The 13,589-nt window shown below is 36.3% G+C and overlaps 1 protein-coding gene across 2 annotated transcripts in view; it reads left to right on the top strand.

The window, feature by feature from the left end:
• BTC (betacellulin) overlaps positions 1-3,343 on the top strand; it is a 62,342-nt gene extending 58,999 nt beyond the window's left edge. Inside the window, exons 5-6 of one of the 2 annotated variants that reach the window (XM_011966157.1) lie at positions 1,444-1,553; positions 2,905-3,343. In XM_011966157.1, coding sequence (XP_011821547.1) covers positions 1,444-1,552 — 109 coding nt within the window. In that variant the 3' untranslated portion in view covers position 1,553; positions 2,905-3,343. Of the gene's footprint in view, positions 1-1,443; positions 1,558-2,904 lie in introns of both variants that reach the window. The other variant, XM_011966158.1, reaches the window with a different exon arrangement.
• Positions 3,344-13,589: the final 10,246 nt, after the last annotated feature.

Raw genomic sequence — 13,589 nt, 5'->3', positions numbered from 1 at the left:
TTTTTTTTTTTTTTTTTTTTTAGAGACTGGCTCTCACTATGTTGTCCAGGCTGGTCTTGAACTCCTAGCCACAAGTGATCCTCCTGCCTCAGCCTCTTGAGTAGCAGGATTACAGGTGTGAGCCGTGGTACCTGGTTCTGGGACAATTCTTAATTAAATTAGCTTCTTTTTGTAAACTTTATTTTTTATTTTTATTATTTTTTTGCAGAACAGGACTACCACCAAGTATCCTACCAAAACAACAAAAAAAGTATCTTATTAAAGTGGTATCTTTCTGTCTTAAGAAGCTTGCCCAGATTCCTAAACTCTTGGATCTACCCTTCACTGTGGACCATACATAAAGAGGGTGCTCTTTATGATTCCTTTCTTTGCAATGTGCTAGGGAAAAAAACACTACCGTAGAGGGAGTCTTTGATTATTTATTTATTTATTTGGAGACAGAGTCTTGCTCTGTTGCCCAGGCTGGAGTGCAATGGCTTGCTGTTGGCTCACTGCAACCTCTGCCTCCTGGGTTCAAGCAATTCTCCTACCTCAGCTTCCCGAGTAGCAATTACAGGTGTCCGCCACCACACCCAGCTAATTTATGTATTTTTAGTAGAGATGGGATTTCACCATGTACACCAGGCTGGTAACTCCTGACCTCAAGCTAATCTACCTACCTTGGCCTCCCAAAGTGCTGGGATTACAGGCATGAGCCACTGTCCCCGGCCAGAGTATTTAATTTTTGTCTCAGCTCCTCCATTATGTATCTTTGAGACTTTGGGCAAAGTTCTCAACATCTTTGAACTTTTATTTTCTGTAAAACAAGAGTGTTAAACCAAATAATCTGTAAGATACTTTCTAACTATAAAATTGAAAGATATATTTTTATTTTACCTACTTAAGGTAGGAAGAAATACTATGCCAGGTTTGGGGCAGAGAATCAGTTGGGCAAAGCTGGGAAACAGCCTATTTTGTTATATCAACTTGGAGCTGTACTTTAGGAAAACAGGAATGCAGTCTGGAATATCTAACACATTTTTTAATGTATCTAGAAGCCTAGTTAATATATCCAAAGGCTACGTCACTCTTGTTTTCCTTATGCCTGTTTCCAATTTGTACTGTTTCTTGTACACCACATGTACACTATGTAATACTCATTAGTCTATTTTGTAAAATAACTTGGCCTGAAAAATTCTCTTCTGCTAACTAAACTCCATCAATATAAGTGACATATTCTTTCTGTTTTGATAACTATTTTCTACCCACACTGTTGCCTATTATACCTATCATCTGAACCTAGAGAAGGAGATGGGTTAAGAGAGAACCCTAAATATATATTTTTAAAAGAAACCTATGCATTTTTAACAGTCTGTAAATAAGATCATAGGATCTTTTGATGGATAATTTTGTGTTCACATGAACTACTAGGCCCATACTAATTTCTAACATGTATTTTCTAAGTCCTCTTCGGAAACGTCGTAAAAGAAAGAAGAAAGAAGAAGAAATGCAAACTCTGGGTAAAGATATAACTCCTATCAATGAAGATATTGAAGAGACAAATATTTCTTAATGTAAGTGAGATAAACTTGCTGATAGAAAACTATTCAGGTGACATTTAACTGGTGAGACTGGGCTTACTTGCATTTAATAAATCATTCACCAGAGTTTGCTTTTATTTAAAAACATCTAAAAATAAATTGTTTTTTTTCATAGACTCTGAAACCAAATAAAATACTTTCTCGTATCTTTTTCTGCATGTTACCACAGAGATAGGCATTCTAATGCTGCATGGTTGTGGGGATATTTATATAATTTTTCTTTCTCAGTTTTGGGCACAGGAAAGAGGTATTTTAATATAGACACCTCACATTGAAAGGAAATAACAATAGCAATAATAACTACATATATCGAGCATTTACCACAATGCCAAGCACTGTTATAAGCTCTTTAAATGTAACATCTGTAAGGATTGTGCAGGAATCACAAATATTCTCAGATGATCCAATAGAGAGATTTTAATGAAAGAACCATGGATCAAGGTTAAGGAAAAGTACATTGAGGCTCCCTGAGCTTGGGAATGGTTGGGAGCTGTTGCCCTTCCTATAGGAAGGGCCAAGGTAAATATTATCTTAGCATTCAGAGGCATGTTGCAGGAGGGTCCCCTAGGCAGGAACTGTGGTTGTGGAGAGAATAGCCACTGTCAGATATAAACAAGTACAGAGGGAGGAAATAGGGAAAGAAGTATTCCAAAGTTTCTCTCCTTTTGCCTTCGGATCTTCAGCAGGTGCCTCCTACTAGTCAAACCCACCAGAAACCAGAGGGCAATGGAGCCCTGGTGATGGAATCTGAAGTGGTCAGTCTCCTGGAGACAGAGCAGGGCAGAGAAAGGCTCCAAGGAGGCACATGATGCATAACTAGCACAACAGAGCAGGATAGTTTGTAATAACATAAAATCCAACTCAAACTGGCATAAAGTGAAGGCAACGTATTGGCTCACATGAATGGCAGTCCAGAGGTAAGGTGGGCTTCACACTTGTCAAACCAGAGGCTCACACATAAGGAAACACATTATTTCTTTCTTTCTGCTCACTGTTCTGAGTTGGCTTTCATCCTTGGTCAGTTTCTCTTAGGTTATAAGGAAGGTCAGTAGCAATTAGACCTACAAGCTTCCTTGCTGACATCCAGTATGAGAGAGTAGTGTCTTTCCACAGCTCAGTTGTACAAAGCATCACTCCCAGACAATCCTAGCAGCTTAATGGGGTTGGTAAATGCTTGATGAAAATTATATGTGCTCCTAACTTATTCCAAAAACAACATTACTGAATTGAAAACAAAATCACTGGCTCTGGATTTTTAAATTATTATTATTATTGCATAGTCCATTTTTTTAAAGTGACGTGTTGTTATTTTCTTCATTCTCAGAGGCTATGAAGTTACCTTCAGGCTGGTGGCAAGCTGCAAAATGCCTTGCTCATTTGAAAATGGACAGAATGTGTCTCAGGAAAACAGCTAGTAGACATGAATTTTAAATAATGTATTTACTTTTTATTTGAAACTTTAGTTTGTGTTATTTTTTTAATACCAAGAACGTTAATTATATGATTATTGTCTAGTAATTCGAAAAACAGCAACTGGTTATATAGCAACAACAGAAGGGAAATTTCAATAAACTTTCATTTAAGTATTGTCACCAGGATTACTAGTCAAACAAAAAAGAAAAGTAGAAAGGAGGTTAGGTCTTAGGAATTGAATTAATAATAAAGCTACCATTTATCAAGCATTTACCATGTGCTAATAAGTTTGAAATATATTATTTCATTTAATCCTTTCAGCAATCCATGAGATAGATATTATAATCCTCGTTTCCTACATATGGAAACAGGGCCAAAGAACTCAAGTCAAATAATCTAATCCAGATTTAGACAGTTGGAGATTGTTGGAGACAGAATAGAAATCAAAGTTTATCTAAATCAAAATCTGTGCTTTTAACCATCATTTTTGTTCATCTGAATCGGTGCAACCTAACTCAATAACATAACCCAAGGTTTTATACTGAATTGTGTTTTGGTATGATCGTGAGATGTCAAGGCCATCTTCCTACAGGCACACAGACTGAGAAATCCTGGCCTAGATTGCTGTTACCATCATGCTTTCTATAGAATTGACTTTTATTACGTTTCTTTGCTCCTTTATAAGTTCTCAATGACATGACTACATTTTTACATTATTAAAGCAAACAGATTGGCCCCATAACTAAGGAAATGAATAGAGATGGAAAAGTAAATGCTTGGCATTCCTTAAGCCCTGGGTAAGTGTTTATGCTCAATAAAACATAAATAATGTTACTGAAAGAGGCTGTTTATACGGGAGTAATGGTCAGGGACAACACTGGAGAGACCAGGTAGGGACTGGTTGTGACCATATCCTCATTTGCGTTCTTCTTGATGACAGCATATATGATTGCCCTCAGGTAAATTTTGATGCAGTAAATTCATGACCATAACATCTATTACTTGAGACCATCTTGCCAAGTGCTCCTTTACTCCATGGTATATTTAATAAACACTGCTTTAAACCTGGAAAAGCACAATCTACATTTAGTCAATAGTTCGTGGAATATTTAACTTTTTACATTAATTAGGTGGTTCACTTACAAAAATCAATGGAAGATGCCCCCCAAATTGTGTGTCAGCCAAGCAGCTTCTTTTTTAGAATCTTTGCAAATTTTACTTTGCAATGTAGATTCCATAGTGAAGTGGAGAATTCAGACAAATGCTGAAATCATATATCACCTTCTAGCATCCGTGGTGTTTTGAGTGAAGCTGGAGCTGTACTTATATATCATACGGAAATAGCTTCCCTATCAGTAAGAGCTAAGTCAAGCAACTGATAATTTTCAAAATCTATTTTTTCTCCTGATTTAATGCTCATACTTGAAACACAATTATATCCAACTGATCCATGTTGTATATGCTTTATTTTCAGAAGCTCATTCATGCCCTTTCTCTTATGTAGTCTTCTTTGATACAAAAGGAGCTTGGAATAAATATCCATTAGAGTTTTTAAAAACACAAAACAATGCTCTAAATGTTTCTTTTTTCCTGGACTGAGTTTGGCTGACCAATAAAATCTCTCAAGCCATTTTGTTTTCATCCTAAAATGTCAATGGTGGCTCTCAAAATTTGGTAGATCTGGTATCAAGAAAGAATTTCAAAGATTTTTATATCTTTTCAAAATGTGTTTTATAGTTGCTTTGCATACACTAAATAACTTTGTTATGTAAACTGTCAATATTATCATGTAATAAAATAAATTTATTTTTAAAACAAAGTAAACGTGGTTACTTGGGAATTTTTATTTTACCATGAATTACTAATGAAAATAAATTTGAACACTATTGCTTTTAAACACCTTATGCTTTGTAAACCCTATCCATTAATGTTCTTGAAATAATCCATCCTGACCGTGTGTTTTCTTTAGGAACTAAAACAATTTGGGAGTATGTTTGACATCTATGGGACTGTCTTCCCAATACCCTGGCCATATTTTTGAACTCCACCTCCAGCTGCATTTGATTGGTCTGAGGTGGGCACTTAATGAACTTGGGCCAATTAGAGTCATTCCCAGAGAAATTGGAAACTTGAACTGAAGTCAGTCTTCTTAAGGTTCTTGGGGTATAAAAATGTGCATTTTGAAGCTATTGGCAGTTACCTTTTGCTTCATGTGGAACAGAAGAACAAAGGAATCTGGTCAGCCTACAGCAAGTGAAGCTTTAAGCAAACGCTGAGTGAAAAACAGAGACAAGGCACAAATTTCCCGACAGAACGTGAGTCCTGGTTACAGGCATTCTAGAAGTTTAGCACAGTTGCTGTCTATGGGCGCCATGAGACGTGTTAGTATCTTCATAATAAATTCTTCATTTGTCTTAAGCTAGTTCCGTTTGGGTTTCTGTAACCTGGAACCAAGATCCTGACCAACTCAGGTGCATCCTGAGATTGTGGACAATGGTTTCTTAAAGAGGAAATGACATCCTCTGTAAAACAAAATATCAAATTATTATTTTCAAATAGTGCCTTTTATCATATTAAACGAACATTTCCAGCAACAGCATTGTGTTTGCACCACACAGACATTCATGGGAGCATGGAGAGGGAGCAGGGATTTCAGCAAGCATTGATTGGGCACCACTGTATTTCAGGTACTGTTTCACCCACTGTGACAAATGCTAAGGAGGAAAGACTCTTAGAAGTTTAGAGTTTCTAAGTAGGGGAAACAGCTACTCACTGAACATTTCAATGCAATTTGTTGCTCTGAGAGAAGTTCAAGGTATTAAGGAACAGAGAGGAATGTCACTTAGCCTTGCTTAGTAAGAATCAGGGAAAGCTCCTGTAGGAAATTACACCTGAACTGATGATTGGCTCTGAGAAATAAAGGCCTCAGTCCCAAATCTTTGGTAAGCTCAAATATTTCTTTTCTTTTTATTTTTCTTTTCTCTCTCTTTCTCTCTCTTTCTTTCTTTCTTTCTTTCTTTCTTTCTTTCTTTCTTTCTTTCTTTCTTTCTTTCTTTCTTTCTTTCTTTCTTTTTCTTCCTTTCTCTCTCTGTCTCTCTCTCTCTCTCTCTCTCTCTCTCTCTCTCTCTCTCGTGTCTGTCTTCTTTTCTTTTTCTTTCAAGGCAGAGTCTGGCTGTCACCCATGCTGGAGTGCAGTGGCACCATCATAGCCTCAACCTCCCAGGCTCGAGCAATCCTTCCACTCAGCCTCCCGAGAAGCTGGGACCACAGGCATGTACCACTATGCCTGGCTTTTTTTTTTTTTTTTTTTTTTTCCTTGAGACGGGGTCTTCCTATGTTGCATAGGCTAGTCTTGAACTCCTGGGCTTATCAAATATTTCTTAAGTCTTTGTCAAATTCTACCAAGTTCCTCTGAAAGCACCAGAAGTGGAGGGACCAGGAGGTGGTGCTTCAAGGGAACAAGTGAAGAGAAAGAATCAAGGCTTCATGCCTTGTTCCAGGCTGTCCTGGGTATAGCAGGGTAGAGCATGTGGGCGTGTGAGCTGTGAGAATAGATGTTTCTGGTCCCAATAATGCTATCTGATTAAGTGATTTCCTGACGTGGCAGGGAGAGATTTTTATAGTTTCCTACAGTTTGTCATTTAGGGCTTTCCCATTTTCCACTTTATTTTATTGCCCATGGTTTAAGCAAGTCACATTGAGAGTGGAGTAAAATGTTCCAGGTCAAATAACCTTATTTAGATAAGATCTTGTTTGTGCAATATTTTGTAAATGAAGTCCAGAACATATTTCAAAGCCCATGGCTTTAATACCCAGCTATAGCTTTAACGAAATCTTCATTTGAGTATATTGTGGATGTACTTCGTTATGCCTAAACATATTGGGGCACTGCTATCGTTAATTAATTCACACAAAAATAATTATTAGGTTTCTACTAAATGCCAAGTACCTCAGGTGCTAGGGGGTATACCACTTGCATAAAACAATTTAAAAAACCCTCTGACCTCATGAAGCTTATCTTCTAGTGGATTTAATCTTTCATAGCATGTAATTTAAACAAAACTTATGCAAGAAGTTATCTTATACTGAGGACATTGACTCTAGACTTTAACTTAAACAAGTGTCTTAGAGCATAAAACTCAAGATGAACTCATGAAAGATCTCAGTACATCATAGGTTTGACAGGTTTTCCTTGACTGAATAATTTTCATATTTTAATAATGATTATGTAGAACAAAAAAAGTATAACTATGTTTTTGCTGTCAAATGTTTATTTTTGTTATACTTGATTAATATTGGTGCTACATTTGGGCATCTGCTCTTCTTCAAAAGATCTTCTATGCTTCAAAGCATTTTTCTACAAAGGAACCTGTTCCCATGTGATCATCTTTGTTAACTAAATGTTAATGCCAGAACATAATGTGCAAATAGTGTACTCTTGCCTGTTTGCTAATGTTGTCAGAGCCTAGGAATGTGTATCTTATTGGAACTTCTATAAGCTCCTATATAAGCTTCTGTATATCTAATTGGAACTTCTATAAGCTCCTTATTCTTCCCCAGGATGTGTCAGCTATTAGCGTTTGAAGTAGTCTGAAACTTTATATGAGGAAACTGTATAAACTGTACAACTACAGAAACTGTACTAGTAGTTATTTTCAAGAGCTGAATTATTGTTTTTGGAAATTTCAAAATGTGGACTTCAAGGTAGGTTTAATCAAAAATTATAGTCAGTAATTGTACTCAAATAGAAGTGTTAACAAAACATGTTTTTAAAGAACTTTCCTTTTATATTTTATTATTTTTATTTAAGTTTAAATTACAAGAAAAAATATGCAACAGAGATACTCAAGATTTGTTTTCTTTATTTTTTCTAATAAATTTATTAAAAACATGTCAAACAAAATTCTTCACAAACACAGAACTCTTTAGTGTTGCTTTCTCTAGCAAGTATAATTATTCTTCCAAGATATATGCAGAATAATAAAATATTCTGAAACTCTGTGAACCAAGCTAAATAATGATGTACAGTATTTTGGGCTTTAGTAAGAAGTGACAGAAAAACTTGTATCTCTGACTTGTTCTCTAATACCATTTTTGAAATGCTACAATATGTAAATTAATTAAAATAAACTTGTTGCTAGCTCATTCTTTTTTAACACCCTAAGAACATTTCGTTTACTCAATGAACCAGAGCTAGCAATTCTAAAAAATCATTTACACAGTGTTTTGTGTTTGGTTGACTGCTGTTTTTTTGGTCTGTTTTACTTTTAAAGATAATCTGGTCTCAGGTATTGTATCACCATCCCTCTGCCTCCTAACTTTAACTGGACTTCAAAATATCTGAGCTCTTAGCTCAGCCAGTGCTCCTGATAATTCTGTAACTGCAATAGGGATAGGAGAAATTTGCTACTGAACTATCATAATACAAAAGTTATGAACATAGGATCTTTATTCAGACAGATGTGGGCTTCCATTCTAGGTCTGCCATTTACTGTGAGACCCTGGGCAAGTTATTTAACCTTACTAATGTTTTTGTCAGCAAAGTCAAAATAAATAATAAATAAGGTGGGTTGAGAAACTGAAATGAGATAATGTCAGTAAAATGCTCAGCTCAGCACCTGGAATATTTTAAATATTCTCTAGGTATGGGCTCAACTGATGTTAATTATTATTACTGAGATTAATAATAATCACGGTGATAGTGATGATGATGATAATGATATTCTCTAATTACTCCTGTGGAAAACAAGAAATTATTTTCTGAAGTTGAGTCACTGCACTGATACATTGCAAAGTTTCTGTAGCTTTAAGAAATCACCATTCCTGTGGAAAAGAATGTCTTTCTATTCCTATTAGAACAAGTTATGTTTAGGTGAAGAATTCCAGCTCAGTGACTAGTCCTATGAAATTGCTTCATTTTTTCTCTCTACATTCTTCCTTTCTCCCTTCCCAACTCCTACCTTAAAAGCACCCAATGAGAAAAAATAAGGAATAATCACTCTAAGGCTATTGAAAATAACTGAAAGCCCAATAATTTTCAAAATTATACTGAGACAGAGATATGATAGATATTTTTGAAGGTGGAGTTATACTCTGTACTACTTGTATGTTCAACATTAAGGGAGATTTTAAAAATAACTTGGGCAGGGACTGGGAATAACCTCTGCTATTTGTTACTCACAATTGACCTACACAGTAAGTATTATGATACCATCTTCTGGGTGATAAACCTTATGCTCAGGAAGCGTAAGTACCCTGCCAAGGATCATACTACTTGTAAATGATGCTCATCTGCCTCTTAACTTTGAAATCTCCATCTTGAAATGAAAGTACACTGAAATTATCTATCTTCTAGATTGAAAGAAAAAGAAACTTATTGTTCTGGACCCTGCCAATCGGCTAAATAAATGATTACTGAAACTATGTATTTGACAAATCTTTAAAACATTTTAAATATTGAAAAACTGTACAAGAACAGAAGAATCTGAGAATTTTGTATCAGTCAGATGATTGTTTTTGTATTTAAAGAATTAAACCTCTCAATCAGATTTAACAGGCTTAGCAAATATGAGAAAAGAACATTGAGTACAGCATAGAGACTGAACAGTAGAGTTTACACCCTCGCCAAGGGACGCTCTTACTGAAGAGTAACACCACTTGATGGGATCAAAATATTTTTCTCAATCAACACATGATATGAAGAAGCTGACCTCTAGGAAAGTATCTGGATGTTCCTAAAGCTTTTGCAAATAGTAAAGTTTTATACAAATAGATATAACTTAAAAAGTTTTATACAAATAGATGTAATTTTAAATATATGTTTATTGATAATCAAAATTCACTCCATAGTGCTTGAGTCTCTTGAATTCAATGTCACTTCATTAATTTAGACCCCTCAGTCTGTAAGTTGTCACCACTAAGGCACTAACTAGGTAGATGTTTACCTTCATGATAATTAAGATGTAGTAATCTTTAAAAACTCACGGGGGAGACATTATTGTTATAAACGTTTCCAATACATTGAAAGTTATACTTCAGCAGCAGCAGAGTCTTTTCAATTTTGGTGTGGTAATAAAATCACCTTACATGACATCTGTAACGTGTTAAAATCAGACTCATTATTTTTGTAAACTACCTTCAGGTTCTAATTTAATTATTTAAATATGACTGAACACTGACAATGGGCACATACACAAAGGTGTTCTAAGTGCAGGGGGAGAGTTAAAGGAGATTAAGAGACAGTGCATTTTTTTTTCCAAGTGGGAGAAAGATATATACACAAATAGCTATAATAAAAGGCCAAATGGTTCATTCATTCATCCAGTGAATATTTAGCATCTATTGTATGCATTGTGCAAAGTGCTAAAGGGAAAAAGATGAATGAGGCTTAGTTCATTCTGCCAAGTACTTTGTTCTCCATTAACGATGAGAGTTTTCTGTGAACAAACAATACTTGCTAGTATAGATTAGAGACTGAAGGGATTAGAGAACACTTCTCTGAAGAGGTGGTATATACCTAGACCTGAAAGAATAAATGGAATGTGATAGGCAAGTATAAGTGAGGAGACGTTCAAGTCTGGGTCAGTGTGGATAAAGAACAGAGGAATGTTCAATTAATTGAGAAGTGGCGAATACTGCTGGTATAAATCAGGTGCCTAAGACAGCCCAAGAAATGTCCTGATGCAATGTTCATACAGATGATGATGAATGTAACAAGTGCTCATTTTGTTATCCAAATGAGTGTCTGTTTCCACATACAGTGAATTTTGCCTATTGAACAAAATATTCTTTGGGACTTCTATGGACAGAGTAGGTGTGTATCATCAATTTCACAACATATGGAGCATATCGTGAATCATAGGCCTTATGTAAATTGATACTCAAGAATACAATTAGTTGTCAACAGTGTCACGCCAAGCCATATTGGAGCCTGAAGCAAAAAGGAAAAAATATGTTCCTCTTAAATATACACATCAGAATATTCTCCTATATTTTGAACCAACTAAAAAATGTTAGTAAGCATTCTATAATCAGAAAACATGACTATGCATAAAGCCTTTCCTTGTCCACCCTGTTCGCATACTTTTGTCAACCCTCATAAACCTTGGTATCTCATAAGCTTCTGGGGACCTGATAGCCACAGGCCAGGGATCTGCAGGCTGATTTTAAGCCCCTGAGATTCACAGGGGCATATGCTTAAAATGAGGCTGTCTGGCACCTGATATGTTTGCATTTCATAATAATGCAAGATTGTAAAATAAATAACTATTGCCTGCCTTTATCTACAAGTTTGATATTTTGTTCACTGTGAATTTTTTAAAATAATTTAGATTTTGTAGAAGATATCACATTGCATATTGTTTACTTTGATTCCTGAGTTTTTTTAAACCCTTAAATTTTGGGCCAGAGCAAGTGGGTACCTCACTCTTCATACTCTGATTCCAGCCCCGGTTGTTGACAAAAAGCAGCACGGGAGAATAAAACTAGCAGGCTGTATATGCAGTTTTCCATAAACAAACAACGACAAACAAAATATCCACTAAAATCTAAAAAAATTAACGTTTCAATGATTCCCACACTCTAGAGATTTGGATTGGATTTTAGCGTAAACTCTAGTCCTTGCTAGCGATATGAGTTCTAGTAAATAGCATAAATTTACCCAGCCTCTGTTCCTTAATCTGTAACTTGATATAATGTCCTCCCATGGGTTGGTTGCCAGGGTTTTTATGAGCTTCATGGGCCTGTGACCTGTGTAGCCCACAGGCTCTGTATAGGGATGACACTGTAATTGAAATTCTCAATAATTTTTGAACAAGATTCCTAGAATTTTCATCTAGTACTGGATCCCCCAAATTATGTAGCTGGGCCTGGCCATGGCAGAGTGCCTGAGATACACTGTGCACTCAGGAAACCCTAGTGGGACCAGCTGTATTGTGGTTGATTTGTGGACACATGTTTATGAATATTTTCCCTGTTCTCAGCACATGAGAACCTGGAGTTTAAAGAAATCATTGCATTAGTTATGGTCTTTGCCTTCTGTAAAGGGAAACCACAATGGAATGGAAGGAGAAAATGGAGACACTGGTGAGTACCCTCTCCCTTCCCTGTTTCCTGGGTTCTTTCCTAATCAAAGCTCAAATTCCTTAGGTTCTTCTGGTGTCTCACAAGCTCAGTGGCTTTAGCCATACCTGTGTCAGGATGCCTATGTGTTTTCACAGAAAGAGATGGCTTTGTCTTGGGGTCTGCTGGTTTTTTCCCTACCCACTCCCTAGGCAAACACGGAGGCCTTCGACTATACCCCTATTAAGTATCTGATCAAGCAAATCTTGCCATTAGAGGGATTTATTCTCTTTATTAGTGAATTTTTAAGTCTATTTTTTGAAAACTAGTACCTTGGCATTATTATATTAGGTAAGCATTCCGGCCTCCCATCCCCCTCCTCTTGAGTTATATTATAGATCATTTTATATTTAATAAAGGCCACCTTATGAAAGCAGAAAGTCAAGTCTTAATTGTATTCCACTATAAGGCTTTAGACAATGTCTGTCCCAGGCGGAAAGAGGAGATGGATCTTGTCTATTGGTAAAAAAAAAAATCTATAAAACAGATGAGAAATTAATAGGTGAGAGAGTAGGGTGAAGACTTCCATTTGTAGAGAACAGCCATTACAAACAAGAACACATGGGTTTGTAAATGTATGGCACATTTGAAATGTGCTACATGGAAGAGTGTTGCCAGATAAAAGAATGACATCCAATTAAATTTGAATTTCAGATAAAAAAAATTGCAGTGTAAGTATGTTCCAAATATTGCTGCTTATCTGGGCATCCTGTATTTTTATTTGCTAAATCTGACAACTCTCATGTGGAATAGTGAATTATGGGATGCAAAGGGGCATATGCTTAAAACGAGGCTGTCTGGCACCTGATATGTCATGGCAAGTTTTCTTGCACTTTACTGAATGGGAAAGACAAGGTTTTGAGCAGGCTAGTGACGTGATAAGATGCCTGGTTTAGGAAAAATAATTCTGCAGGCATTATAAAGGGTAAAATGAAAAGCTGAGAGATGGAAGGCAGGGGAAATGATAGGAGCTGGAATTGAGAGGTAGAAATGGAAAGGCTGTAATATGCTCTAGATATTTTGGTCAGAGAATCAACATGATTTTGTGATATGTTGAATTTGGAGATGTGAGGAAGGCAAGACTCCTTGAGAAGACTGTTAGCTCCACACTGGTGACCAGCAAGTTCTTGGTGTGATTATCTGAGATATGGATTACAGGAGGAGGAGCTGACTGGGAGTGGGCGCTTGGGTGCCATAGTAAAGAAAATGACTTTGGTTTAAAAAAAATAGATTTGAGTACACTGGGGACATCTCTGTAGAGACATCCAACAAGCAATTGGCAATGTAGCCCCGAAGTTCTTGAAAAAGTCTTGATAAAGAAAAAAAAAAAACTATCTTGGGCAGGGAAAGATATAATAAAGAAATCACAACTTCAAGAAGAATTACCTGAGAATAGTGGAGATGGACTAATGGGACCAGACACTGAGGTCATGAGGAGAAGCTGAGAGGATTTGCAGTGTCTTGATGTGCAGAGTA

This window comes from Mandrillus leucophaeus, unplaced genomic scaffold (genome assembly GCF_000951045.1).
Source record: "Mandrillus leucophaeus isolate KB7577 unplaced genomic scaffold, Mleu.le_1.0 Scaffold75, whole genome shotgun sequence".
Lineage (NCBI taxonomy): Eukaryota > Metazoa > Chordata > Mammalia > Primates > Cercopithecidae > Mandrillus > Mandrillus leucophaeus.
Note: the sequence above shows the minus strand (reverse complement) of the source record. Positions and strands in the feature narration are given on the sequence as shown.